At 36.4% G+C, this 14,743-nt stretch overlaps 1 protein-coding gene across 5 annotated transcripts in view; it reads right to left on the reverse strand.

Annotated features, from left to right (window-relative positions):
* The window catches only part of LOC126969973 (anillin), a 94,878-nt gene that overhangs the window by 3,764 nt on the left and 76,371 nt on the right, over nucleotides 1–14,743 (reverse strand). For 2 of the 5 annotated variants that reach the window (XM_050815619.1, XM_050815615.1), the window contains exons 12-20: nucleotides 14,023–14,169; nucleotides 11,812–11,958; nucleotides 10,978–11,133; nucleotides 9,496–9,586; nucleotides 7,419–7,565; nucleotides 4,666–4,808; nucleotides 3,979–4,059; nucleotides 3,078–3,245; nucleotides 491–691 (exon numbers count right to left, since the gene is read on the reverse strand). In XM_050815619.1, the coding sequence (XP_050671576.1) occupies nucleotides 491–691; nucleotides 3,078–3,245; nucleotides 3,979–4,059; nucleotides 4,666–4,808; nucleotides 7,419–7,565; nucleotides 9,496–9,586; nucleotides 10,978–11,133; nucleotides 11,812–11,958; nucleotides 14,023–14,169 (1,281 nt within the window). The remainder of the gene's footprint in view (nucleotides 1–490; nucleotides 692–3,077; nucleotides 3,246–3,978; nucleotides 4,060–4,665; nucleotides 4,809–7,418; nucleotides 7,566–9,495; nucleotides 9,587–10,977; nucleotides 11,134–11,811; nucleotides 11,959–14,022; nucleotides 14,170–14,743) is intronic. The other 3 variants (XM_050815618.1, XM_050815616.1, XM_050815617.1) reach the window with 3 other exon arrangements.

The following is a 14,743-nucleotide window of genomic DNA, read 5'->3' on the forward strand; positions in this document are numbered from 1 at the left end:
ATCTCCGGTTGTGGCCTACTTGAGATAAAAATCGTAACTAACGTTGACTTTTCTGTCCCAATAAACCCAATATATCCGTACAAGCTGTCTGTCAATGGGAGAACGTATAGCTTACCAGCGATTGAAGTTTGTATGGAAATTACAATTCACGCGTTCCAATATAGGGCGATAAGAATGACTTATCGGGTATATTGGGAAAGCTTAACATTACAGACAGTAGAAGACAGTAATTTATCTCTTAGGCCGTTAGGGTTATTATATACCGATAGTTCTAGTCGATAAGGATATATGGTTGTTTGTTTCCGAGTCATGGATGTTTAAATGTATTTATGTATGTTTATATAAATTTGTGTATGTTTAAGTAAGTATATTGTATTAAATATATTGTTGTCTTGTAACCCATAACACAGGCTATATATATGCTTAACTTGGGGCTAGATAATTTGTGTAAAAAGTGTGTGAATATTGTTATTATTATTATCAGAGCCACCTTCTTGGGCACGTCATCCGGGTACTTCCAGTAGGACAGCGTGGGCGGTCGCAGCGAGAACCATCGCCGGTGCCAGGCGCCCAGGCCGCTCACGTCGTCGAAGGCCGTGAGGAAGGCGGCGTGCGGCGGCGGAGCAGACACTCGCACTCGGGCCGCGATGCTCATGTGGATGGAGCCCTCGAGCGGGCTGCCGCACGGGACCTGGTGACAACCTTGGCATATTAAGGCGAAGAGTAAGCAGAAAACACGCTTAATGGTGTTTTTAGACAAGTTTTGTGGTGAAAGTATAGCAATTTGAGCTATGAACACTACTTAATCCTGTTATACATATCCTTAAGTCTTATTTGTAGGTTGCTAATGCTTGCTGTTGGTTATAATTAACACTGCCGCGCCTTTTTAAACTACCGTTTTTCTTTGAAGTTAAGAACAAGTTTTTTGGCATGGCGTGACGCATTTTTTTGGTACATTTCTCAGAAAAGTTATTCTTATAGCTTGTACTTTTGTGTGTAGGTTCATTTATTCAGATTAGTAGTGAATAACGAGGATTGTAAGCATATAAACTGTTTTCCACCCAAGAATTTTGAAAATATTAGCTTTGTTACACAGATGGCGGGCCGACAGCCGTGAACTCATATCGCTCAAGGTCGCTGGCATTTATTGTCGCCTTAACATCTGTGTGACGTCATCGAACTAGAATGTTTATTCTACACGCACACGGTTACGCCATTCTAAATCCAACCCCCGAAGATGTTGGTTTATCGTTATTTGTTGGTTGGTTGGTCTTTTGGATCTTTATATTAGGTCCTAAAAAATGTTACTAGTAAGGGAATCTGTTCTAGGCTATATTATATATATATCGATATTCATAAAAGAACCAGACAGTACCAGTATCAACATATACACGTTGGGATTAAAAATCATATGGATACAGCCCAGTCACTCTAAATCAATTCATACCCAGTATCTGTTGTCGACAAGTCTTTCAATTTTCTCTCTCAATTTAAATTTCTTTTTGTAAATATACTTAATTTGGCGCGGTAGGGAAATATTATCCCAGTGAATTATTACGATGCGCGCGCACACCGTCACTCTGACGAGAGCTGGTGAACTAAACCATTTCTAACATACTTCAGCTACCAAGCATCTCATAACTCATATATCTCAACTGAACCACAATGGACGAGAATTAAATAAATTTCAATTTATATACGAGTTTTAACATAATTATTTTTTCTCCGTTTGTATAAAGATAATTTAATGATATTTAATAACACGTTATTTAAATAAATTATGCGGTATAATAATATATTCATTGGTTGTATTTATTTATTTCTTAGGAAGATAGCTATTAGCTACCTTATATGGTAATCTACATAACTGTGAGCCAATTATAGGTCTCCACCAGTAATGACAGAATAATTAAATTCAACGATACTAAGAAACAAAATTTATAATAATTTCACAATTAGAACAGTTAATACACAAGTAACTTTCAGTGTCATTACAGTACTACTTTTAACTACTATCTTAATACTTATAAAAGGAACGCCGGCTTAAGATGCTCCTGGCTGTCATAAAGTTAGTCTGAAAAAGATCGATTATATTATCCCTAGATAATTTATTAAAATTATTACTTGCTCGCCAAAGGAGGCTTCTACCTTATTTAGCCCCTATTACCTCCTTTATTACAATATTGTTTTATCTACAAACGTTAAATAGCACGAGGAATATTTTTTTTAAAGATTTTTGTTTTATTACGCCAAAGAAGTCCGTACGTGAGTCAGTTATTTCACAATTTTGCCCAATAAAGGCTTGTATGTCAATTATTTTACAATTTTGCCCAATAGAGGCTATTTCAATTATTTTACAATTTTGCCCAATAGAGGCTTGTATGTCAATTATTTTACAATTTTTCCAAATAGAGGCTTGTATGTAAATTATTTTACAATTTTGCCCATTAGAGGCTATTATGTCAATTATTTTACAATTTTGCCCAAAGGGGCTTGTATGTCAATTATTTTACAATTTTGCCCAATAGAGACTTGTATGTGAATTATTTTACAATTTTGCCCAATAGAGGCATGTTTATTAAATATCACTACAGAGGAAGTAGTGTGTTGATTAAAACTATAAGCTATTGCCAGCTGTCGCTTAAATCTTAGTGGTAGGTATAGGCTACCATTAGTTAATTTCAGCTTATAACTAATGAAATGATTTGTATTTGAATGTTGCATTATACAAAGTTGTACTTAATTTAAATATTTTTCTATTTTGCTCCTGTGTCATCACTTTGGATTTGGTGTTATTGCAAATATTAATTAGTTTTTCTATATTTTTAATTAGGTCCTTATTTCTAATATTATGAGTGTACCAAACATTATACCTATGATTGTTTTATCTCTTGGATTTATTTTTGGTATGGAATTTACGAGGTTATTGAATGTTATATTGGGTTTACATATATTTATAACCTCACAATTCTTTGCAAGTGCGTTATTTAATAAAGGTCCAAACACACTTTTAGGTTTTTGGCTGTCTAGGCAGCAAAGAGGTTTTATGTTCGGATACGAAGTCTTTGCTACAGTACCTTGTTCAGAGTGAAGGTTGTCCGGTTCGCCTGTTGCAGTGCAAAGATGCAGTAGCCATGGAGCTGGAACTGTGGACTGCGCACCACGGTAGGGCCTCCAGGACTCTGAACACGGGGCGCCTTCAGTTCCGAAACCTTTGATTTCGGAGTCAGCAGTTTCGAGTTGCTCTGGAGAATAATAGTTCTGAGTAAACATTTCAGAAACCCACAAGTAAGTGTGAGTTGAATAGAATGATTTTCAACGTACATATAAAGATCATTTATTTATATTTGAGCCTATAAATTGTAATTTAGTATATAATGTTATTTATTAGCAACTATCTCCTTTTTAGAAGTTAAATTTATATATATTCATAATAGTTTTTAATAATTAATTGTCAGTGCGTTTTCACGTTAATTTAATCAAATATTATATTTTACTAGCTGACCCAGCAAACGTTGTATTGCCGATATTAAAATCGCGATACAAAAGTAACTGTTGATCGTAGATGGGTGAAAATTTGAAGTTGTATGTATTTTTTAATGCTGACTCATAATCAAAAAATTTAAAAAAAAATGTCAAAATAAAATTTCGTGTGGACCACCCTTAACATTTAGGGGTATGAAAAATAGATGTTGGCCGATTCTCAGACCTACTCAATATGCTCACAAAATTTCATGAGAATCGGTCAAGCCGTTTCGGAGGAGTACGGGAACGAACATTGTGACACGAGAATTTTAAATATAAGATAAGATTAAAGGGCGATGGCTGGTCTAAGCATCAACTCGTGAATGGCTGCTGTATGTGTTGACTGCTCCACCCGTATTATCATTAAATCAATTGCTCTCTTTATGCTAAAATTATGGATAAAATACGTATTATGAATTATTGTAGATTGATGGAGAATTGAGAAACTCTTACCTTCTTATTGAATATGTGATATTTGACATTGTGCGGTAGAAGTTCCTTTGATGCTTGTAGGAGATACACTTCGATTGTCACCTGAAGATAATAATTTACAAATTAACTGAGAAGTAAAAATGTATTGAAAAGAGGATGAATAACTGTGTACAAGTACATAGTTTTATCCTTACCTACATAAGTGGACAAATATAAGCATACATACACAATAACCAAAATGTATGAACGATGCGGGACTCGAACCCGCGCCTGTTGATTTCCGTTCGAGCGCTCTTACCAACTGAGCCAACCCAGGCTAGCAAAACTCTCAAAAAAGCGAAAACGAAACGAAAAAAGCGAATTACTAGATTGTATGAAACGTGCAGGCATTGATAGATTGACAGATGACGGCTATAATCTTGTATAAAACGGAGTTAGCCGAAATCCACTACGTTTTAAGCAAAACTTTTTGTACTTAGCCGGATTATACTTCGCCGCCTTATTATTGTAATTACTATTTCAAACTTGTACTCATAGTACAGGCTATGCCTACTTTAGGGCAAGATAATTTGTGTAAAAGTTTGTCAATATTATAAAAAAAAATTGTAAAGTTTATTTGACTTCGATTTTGTGGAAATTATCGCTTCCGCCTTCACATCTTCTGTTGAGGATGTCTATGAGGGTACGGTGAGCGAGGGTAGGGTTTACCTTAAAGTCGCTAGCCAGGCCGTGCATTCGGATCTCGTCGGGGAAGGCCAGCGGCGCCGTGGGCTCGCTGAGTTGCATGCTGCTGGCCAGCACGCGGTCGCGGCACTTGAGCAGGCACACCGCGTGGTGACCCACAGCGCCATCTGCCGGCACACGTACACATACATTACTATACATCTTATTTTATTAAAATAAGGGACGAGACGAGCGGGACGTTATTGAAACGACATGCCCATTACAATGCAGTGCCGCTCAGGATTCTTGAAAAATCCAAAAATTCTGAGCGACACTGAAATTGTCACCTTGAGACATGAGATGTTAAGTCTCATTAGCCCAGTATTCACCAGCTACGGCGCCCTTCAGACCGAAACAAATACGAAACAATAATGTTTACACATTACTGTTTCACGGCAAAAATAGGCGCCGTTGTGGTACCCATAATCTAGCCGGCATCCTGTGCAAAGGAACCTCCCACTAATACGATATATATAGCAATGCAATTACGAAACTGATTTATTTTTGAAGTTAAAACTTCCCTAGCCTCGTTGGGCACTTTTTGGTAGGGGATCTTAATCTTATGGGTTCGCTACCGACATGCTCATAACTGGTGCACGCGATAAATAAATAATAAAAAAAAATATATATACATAGTTAGACACTTTTTGGATGGGTGAAATCTGGTGAGTTCGCGTCACCGAAATGCTTATAGCAGTATATCTGTAGCTATACAGCTGACGTATTGTGCAACATTAGTCCTGTGTATATATCTTATAAATTAAAATGATTAGATTAATAAAAAATTTAATGTGTATGTATATATACTGTGCATTGTTGAAATAGTGTTTTTGTTTGATTAATATAGTATTGAAAATAAGTATTTAAAAATAAATTGAAATTAATAATTTAATTGTTTTCAAACATTATGAAATATCAAATTTTAATAGTACAAGTTCTAAGCTTTCACTTCTATCAGCAACTGCCAATTTTTTTGTACAACAAATGTTATTTTTCTATTCGATATTCTACAGAATATTTAATTATTTTGGCAATTTCAGTAATGAAACCCTATTTTAAAGCCTTGTCGTTAAACGTCAATTAGTCTGCGAAGCTTTCACAATGATACCAAATTGAAAACAATTGTTAAAAAACGTATGTGTGGTAAAGGTTACTATAACATAAATGACTTTCTTAATAATACCACAGATTGGGAATGGAGCTACCGCCCTCAGTCTAATAAATAATGAATTTTATGGCACAATTTTATATTGTAACCATATTTTTATTAAAAAAAAAAGCCCGCTGAGTTTCTTGCGCCGTACTTCTCAGGTCTGAGGCATACCTTTTCGAATGGGTGGTAGTTTTATACTTTCAATAAGTGATAATTGTATCTTATTTTATATATCCTTATAAAAGTACTTTCGTTTCACTCCAAAAGCGTTCAACCGATCACTATGAAAATTTGTATCCTGATATTTGAACATGGAGAATATATTTGCTGAATTCATAGATGTAAAGTCCAAGTATTTTTTTTTTTAAATAATTATGTTTGAAATGTAACGTAGCTGCGGGCAGAAACTAGTGTTATTTATTCATCTTTATTCATTTTCGTATAATTACGAAAGACATTCATAACACGAAATTAACGAGCTATTGTGTTATACAAATTAAATTTGTAACTAAAATTTATGAATTATTGCTCACAGACTGAAATCCGGACACATGCCTTTGAATAAGTTTAAATTTTTTATGAAAATTGCGGAGTCACCTCTATGTGACTCATGTGGAATGATTGAGAATGTTGAACACGTATTAAATGAATGTGTCCGATTTCAGTCTAGTAGAGATGAAATGGTAGGACTTATGGGTTTGAACAGATTTGATATGGGCATGTTTGTAAATATATTTACCCGCCCTGCATCTAAGGATGCCATAAGACTGTTTGAACCCATAAGTCTTATTTGTTAAACTGTATAACTTGTTTTTCCTATTATTAACTTTCTTTTTGTATAGTTTGTTAAGGTAAAAATTTTTGTTTTAGTGTTTATGTACTTAGATTATAATGGAGCTGACATTTACATACATAAAAAAGCCCCTAAATAAATAAAGAAAAAACATATGAACGTTGCGGGGTCCCGAACCCAAGACCACCGGGTTCCATCCGAGCGCTCTTACCAACTGATCCAACCGTTCGAGTGGCTTATGGTTCGTTAATCTTGGTATGTCTTGTTCAACTCTCATGTTGTGACTCCGCATTGTTCATAAATTTTGGTTATAAATTTAATTTGTATGATTAATCCCAGAAGTGAGGGACATCACTATAAAACTAACAATTAATTGTTTAGCTTTTACGTTAGCCCCTCTTTACAAAATTTAATAATAATTATTAATCCATTAATAAACCTATTCTATTGTACAATTAATACTGTATTATTATGAAGGTGCTAATCTTATAGAAAAGTAAGGAAAATAGTTATTTTACTAATGTTGTGAAATTGCAATTTATTCAACCTTATGACTTCTAATAATATTTCTGTCTCATCATCTGGTTACAACTAGTTATTTACTGACCCCCTTATCCATAATAGTCTGCTAACTTAAAGCATTGCTAATTCTCACTCTGTCTTCTTCTATTGACCTAAGTCAGAATGAGAAAAAACACTCCTAAGCGGCTGTTTAAAGTTAGCGGACCATTATGAATAAGGGGGTGAGTGTTTACAACTGATTTGTTGGCTCCAATAGATAATATGTCTCACCAGCGTTCAGTTGCCTGATGTAGTCCCGGCGAAGTGGAACCCTGATGCTGTTGATGTGCAGCGAGGCCATGCCGGCAGTGGCTGCCGGTCCAGCACCTTCCACCTGCAGCCGCTGGACCTCGTGGAGACAGGCTTGACGCCGGTGTGCTATATGCAATATTTACAGTAGTAAGTGTCAGCTTGATGTGATAATAAGCGCTACCAACGTCATAAAGTGCCACTACTGTTAATATTTAAATACTTACTATTTGATATAATAATCCCTATAATTAAAAATAACTATAATAGCATATAATTTTTAGATCTTTAGCTAACTTGAATCGTGTAAGTTAGTTGGCACTACAGCTGTGCCAACTAACAGTTGGTATCATCATCACGGTAGACGGTCGTGCCCTATATAAGCCAGAGCCATTATTCGAGTAGACATTATGTGAATTCTAAGGGGTAACGCTGCCCAAATTGTATTAAATATAATAATTAAAATAAGTGCGTTAAAATTACCAACCCCATCTACATAAGTATCACGTAATATGCGATCGTTTATAAAGATTTTAATTGTTATTATGTCTTATATTATGGTATGTGATCATAGCTGCTCATTCACTCTTAAAACACCAGAGGAATCACTATTTTGCCAGCGAATTAGAAAAACTTAAGTGCTTGTTCACACTGACTCACGGATGCCGTAGGCGCGGTCACGAAATATCAAACTCACAGCCTTAAATAATTTATATGTCTATAAATAGTCTCTTGTTGTGAGACAACTGATAAAAACAGGCCAGGAATATAGGAACAGGTGTGCGTGACAAATTACGTCTTACACTCGTGATTTGTATGATACCTTGTGTTAGTATGCGTGTATTGCTCAAAATAGAGGTTAGTTCTACACTCAATTTCACAGCTGTCATAGACTATCTAGAATGGCGAAAGTAGCGGGCACCCTCGCGAATGTCACGTACTGTTGTGCTCGCAGTTATATCAAATATTCGAAGCTGTTTGTGTGTGTTCACGTCGAACTAGCGGCGGTAGGCGTGATTCACTCGTGACGTGAATAAGTTCAACCAGTTTGAACTTGTCGTTAGGAACGATAGCACGTGTTGACATATCATCTTATTTTTAATCATGTCGTTAAATACAGAAGAATTGTTCAGTGCTGCTGATGGACTTGGATGCATTGCCCACCATACGTTAATTATTTATTGTCTACGTCGTTTTCTAATTTATAACTGAGACATTCGCCAACACCAAACAATGGTAAAAGACTTATTAAAAACCCATACAAATGAAAGATAAAAATATTTGAAGAAAATTAAAAAAAAAAAAACTGGTTAAAAAAAATCCCGTACAAGAAAAAACATTAAGATTGAAGTAATTAGACCACCATGCAACTGTAGATTCCAATGTAAAAAAAAATTCAGAGCATTAAAGAATTCTAACACGTCTGTCTAGAGAATTTATAGATCCATTCTGCTGTATCGTATATCATGAGATATACGATACAGCAGAATGGATTCAACGTGGTATGTAGTATATGTAGTGTACTGACATCTAGTCTTTGAGCATGTGTAAACTATCATTGTCACTGTCACGACACCGACAGTGACATTAACCGTGCGACGTTGCGTGCTATATAAGGAATGCACAGTACAGCCGAAGGCCAGTTCTAATCGGCTATTGGTTGCCCGTGGACGTGTCCGGGTATAGTACTACATAGTTAAGATTAGTTGTTTCACTCGTGAGCAAACGATGAACGTTACAGTATACATAAGACCTAGGAGACGTCCTAGATGAAATTCGAAACTATATGAAGTATGAAATTCACCATACCACTATCTACCACTTTAGATATGAGCCGCCACTGCGCCCGCGATTTTCAACGAGAACAAGCACCGAGAAGATGTGATGTCCATGGTGTGCCAGGGGAATACCAAAATGGCCGATGGCATATTTAAAAAAAAATGTTTCTATTAAATTACATACAGTACCTACCGTTTGATATCTTATATAGTTTTACGTTTGTATGTACTTCTTCGTCATACCAAATATCTATTTTGTTAATCTAAGCATGTACACTTACTCGCCAGGAGAAGCAGTCTTTCACCTTCCGCCTGCTCAGTGGAACCGCTAAACTCTATTGTGGCTGCACACAGGTTCAATGCTTGACTGGCCTGCAAATATCATATCTGATTAGATCAAAATCAAAATATTTTTATTTAAGTACATTGTTTAAAACAAAAAATATAAAAATATATATTTTGATTATGATCACTTACGACCTAGATTTTATGCAACGCCCTTTTAAACGATTAGAGAAATAATAGTAATTACAAATAACAGAATGTTAAGCACAAATTAGAATACGAGATCTCAAAAACACCGTATCGGATTTGCTATCGCTCCGCCATAATAGCAGTCAAATTAATAATATATCATAATCCTAATAATATTATAAATGTGAAAGTTTGTATGTCTGGATGTATGTTTGAACTTCTTTAACGCAAAATCTACTGAATAGATTTTGATGAAACTTTACAATAATATAGCTTACACACCAAAATAACAAATAGGCTGTAATTTATAAAACTATAGTGTGAATTATACAAAATATAAAAGTAGTGTGATTGTTACTAATGAATACAACTAGCGCCATCTCTTATCGACTAGCAAGCAAAAGATCAATACAATTTATATGGCAAAACAACGTTTGCCGGGTCAGCTAGTTAATAAGATAATTATTATAATAACTGGGTGGGCCCTCCCCATTACTCTTCATTTCCCATTTGAACGCATACAACGGCTTGATTCGCGGGAAGTGCTCAGAATTGTACGGGTTGATACCAGTCGCCACAAAATGCAAAATTTCACCCGCATCATGTTGACGTCTGTCTAAAACCGCGCGTTTTGAGATTTCTTGCTTTGAACAGCCACTTCGTGGAACTAATTACCGGCTGCAGTTTTCCCGAACCGATACGACTTAGGGACCTTCAAGGTATAGCATAATCCCAACTTAAAGGCCGGCAACGCATCTCTTGACCCCTGGTGGGCGAATGTTCATGGGCGGTCGCCTCGTGAGCCTCTTGCCCGTTTGATCCCCCTATAAAGAATATCGGCAGAAGAGAAAACTTAGAAGTTTTAGTATTAAAATATAAAATTTCATAAAGTTTGAAAACAATTAAATTATTAATTAGAATTTATTTTTAAAACTTATTTTCAATAATATATTAATCAAACAACACTATTTCAACAATGCACAGTATACAAACTGAACTTTTCATGAAATCCATTCTATTTCATTTATAAGATATACACAGCACTAATATTGCACAATACGTCAGCTGTATAGCTACAGATATACTGCTATAAGCATTTCGGTGACGCGAACTCACGAGATTTTACCCATCCAAAAAGTGTCGAACTATATATATTATTTATATATTAATATTTATTTATATTATTTATTTTATCGGGTGCGCTAGTCATGAGCATGTCATTTCAATCCATTTTTCTTACAAAAAAGTGCCCTACGCGGCTAAGGAAGTTATCACTTCTATAATGTCACCTGAGATATAACTGTCTGCTGTTTGGCTATCTCTGCCTGAAGCTCCTTAATGCGTTGCCGCACCGTCGACACGTTGGCCGCGGGGTCGTTCGCGGCTGGCTCGCGCTCCGGCGACACGTGCCGCACTACTTTCGTCGCGGACGATGGAGTCGTGGACTGAAACATACAAAGCTTTATTGACTGACACTATTACTCCCATCTCTCGTTTGCTGCACTGTAGTTATGTTACTGAGGTGATATAAATACAAATTATTGGTTTTTTAATTTACTAATAGGAGGCTCCTTTGCACAGGATACCGGCTAGATTATTACACAACGACACCATTAACATCTTATGTCTCAAGATGACGAACGCAATTGTAGTGCCGCTCAGAGTTTTTGGGATTTTCGCGTATCAATTACCATCAACTGAACATGCTACTCGGCTCGTTATTTATTATGATATAAAAAAAAATACTGCTGCACGGCAGAAATAGGCGCCATTATGGTACCCATAATCTAGCCGGCATCTCGTGCAAAGGAACCTCCCCACTGCAAGGGATTCCAGTACAATACGACACTGGTGACTTCAAAAAAAGACTGCGAGGTTCTTATATGCGGATAAGAACTCCTTGTTAAAAGGTTGGCCGTAAAGATAAAGAATAATAAATGATTCAAATTAGAATACTGACGCGAGTAAGAAGACAATAGGAATAGAAGAGAGATTAGAGAATGAAGTAAAGTAAAAGTACCAGAGAGTATTAGATTGTTTTATTCTGCAACGATTAAGCGTGTGACGGAGGACTCACGCGCTACAGTACTATGAGGTATTGTTCTAGAACAAGGCATACTCACGGCTTGCATTCTTCGATAGAAGCTCACGCTGTGGACCAGTTCGTTGCCACGATCCTGCTTGACGGGTGTGGCCAGGGGCTGGTTCTTCAGCGGCGACTTGAACTGTCCCTTGTCCTGGTACACGAAACTGGATGATGAGAGGCAGCCCTAAAGGAACCGACTCGATATACAATATTATTATTGACTATAAGCCTACTCTCGCTTCAGATCTCGGCAACTCATCTTTAAAACCTTCTTGCCATCAAATGACGTGGCTATTACTCTCTGTTTGTAGTGCATCGACAATATTCCCTTTTTATATACACTCCCTAACGTACACACATAATGTACCCGGCATGAGGCAAAAAATTTTGCTCAATTTGCTGCCTCTGAATACGACGGGTGGCACGGGCGAGAATGGTCGGGGAGGGATTCTCCGACACTGTTACAACCAGTACCCCTGGGGTAAAATCTCTTGAAGGGACGGTCATGGGGTGGTCTCAGGTCCTCAACACTAACCTATGCGAAACATAGCGGCACTAGGCTGCTACTTCACGCCGGTATTCTGTGCGAGTGTGGTAATTAACTCTGACGAGTTGGCCCTTTTATGCTGACGTCATAAGGTGGCACCGTGACTCTCACTTCTAAAAAGCCCTTAGTCGCCTCTTACGACACCATTGGGCCTCCCCAATTCTTTTTAAGCCCCGGGGAAGCACAGGGCCCTATACAGATGTTAATATTGCAACAAAATTGTTTCAGGAAGACTTGTGTTTATTATTTAATCAGAATCATTCAATAATGTGATTTATAAATCTAATTGACAACAATATAAACTCGTACAGAGTATGTGGCCAAAATGTTAATTTTTTCAGTTCTGCTCACTTAAGAGTGAATAAATAACGGAGAAGATGTATGTTGATGGCTATTTGTTAGAACTAGTCTGTACCCATTGGTGATTTCCGCCTATATTTTGGACAATAATAATAATAATAAATTATTTATTTCGACCAACAAAGGATCATAATATGTTGTAACAAAATACCTTAAAACCTAGTCTTAGTACAAGATATCTTAAAATCTAAACCTTCCTAATCTAGGACAGGACCGACTTGTCAGCACATGTATCAAACAGCAGTGGTTCAGGTATTGACAATCGAACCTGTGAGAAAATGCCCTCAGAATACCATTATCCATATACCAGTATCGTGGCAGCCCCAATAACATTCTGAACGCATTATTATACTGAACACGCAGGGCATTGTACTGCTTCTGCGCATAGTCGACCCACAGACTGCTCGTGTAAAATGAGGTGCACCATGATATTTTCATCACATTTAGGAAAATCTTTTATAAGCTTATTTATTTATTTTTTCAGTCAGGTTCTGCTTCGACTGTATTGGCTTTTTCAAGTTGAGAAACTGGATCTTGTATCTTTAGACTCTGTGAGTTAATTGGTGTGAATTCCATACGATCCTGCGATAGCGCTGGTAAATACCATAGATAATTTATACATCTGGATAGAGTCGCTTGCTGATAGACAACCGATAAAAACAGGCCAATTTTAATACTTTAGTGTGCGTGTCAAGCTACGTCTTACACTCGCGATAGCGACTCGTCATAATCTATCGAGACGTATAACGTTTTCAATAAACTATCTCTAGTAACGGATACATTGCTGTCACCGTTTAATGACAAGATCTTATCTATCCAAGGTTATGTCCAATATAGTCATAGTCCAATGCTATCTGTCAATAGGTTATTGAAATGTAAGTAAGTGTAAAAGAATACTTTTGTCTACTTCTAGTAAGTTAAACTAAGGATAGATAGGTTATTGAAAACGGCCGTAAATGATTATTTATCTTAGTAAATACATTTTATTAAGTTATATTAACTTGGCCATTATTCCAAGATTTTTGTTAATTTATATAATTTTCGTGTATATATGGAAGGAATTGATGTTAATTTTAAATTTCAACCATTATCTTTAACCGATTTATCTAACATTAGGAAATTTTCGAATACCAAAGAGAATTTTTAATTACTAATTATTTTATAAATAAAACAAACTAAAAAATACTATGAAAAGCGTGTTTTTTAGGTTTTTTTTGCCTACTATTCTTAATACTAGTACAAATCAAAACTAAACTGTTGCGTTTACGCAAAGCAATAAACAGAGTAAAGGGAGAGTTAAGGGACGACATGAAACCCTTGGCATACGATTTCGCTCGTTACCTCATTCACCTTATTCATCTTGGGCGGCGTGGGGCCCTCGTGCTGCAGAGCCTCGTCCAGCAGATCATCCAGCTCACTGTCGCAACCGCTCTCGTCAGAATCGCTCTGTACGGCCTTCTTGTAGCTTGTATTGTTTCTCTTTACCACCTAGAAGTATATGTCAGTGTCATTATCATAATGTTAACACCAGGAACAGACATAAACTTATAATGCCTACTATTCGGCTAAGTCTAGTAAGTAAGTCTTAATATGCTATGCTTTTACAACAAGATCCCAGAAATGTTAAAACCAAAGGCTTACGATATTCAAAAGAATGTTAAAAAAACGATGTGTGGTAAAGGTTACTATAACATAAATGACTTTGTAAACGATAATACATATTGGGAATGGTGCGCCCGCCTGAGCCTGAGGGCTATTAAATTATTAGATAAAATAGTTTAATTGTACGATATTACTTCGTAACCATGTAACCATTTTTATGATAAAAAAAAAGCCCGCTGAGATTGTTGCACCCGTTCTTCTCAGGACTGAGGCATTCTTTTGGAATGGGTGGTAGTTTTTACTTTCAATGAGTGATTTTACGTCCTATTTTGAATAAAAATATTTGTATTTAAATTACACAGGACGTCCCACGGCTATGTCACATGGAGGGGAAATACCTTAAATATTGCAGATTATTAATATTTTACTGAAAAACGTAAAAAAAAAATTTAAATAGCAT

The sequence above is a fragment of the Leptidea sinapis genome, chromosome 19 (genome assembly GCF_905404315.1).
Source record: "Leptidea sinapis chromosome 19, ilLepSina1.1, whole genome shotgun sequence".
NCBI lineage: Eukaryota > Metazoa > Arthropoda > Insecta > Lepidoptera > Pieridae > Leptidea > Leptidea sinapis.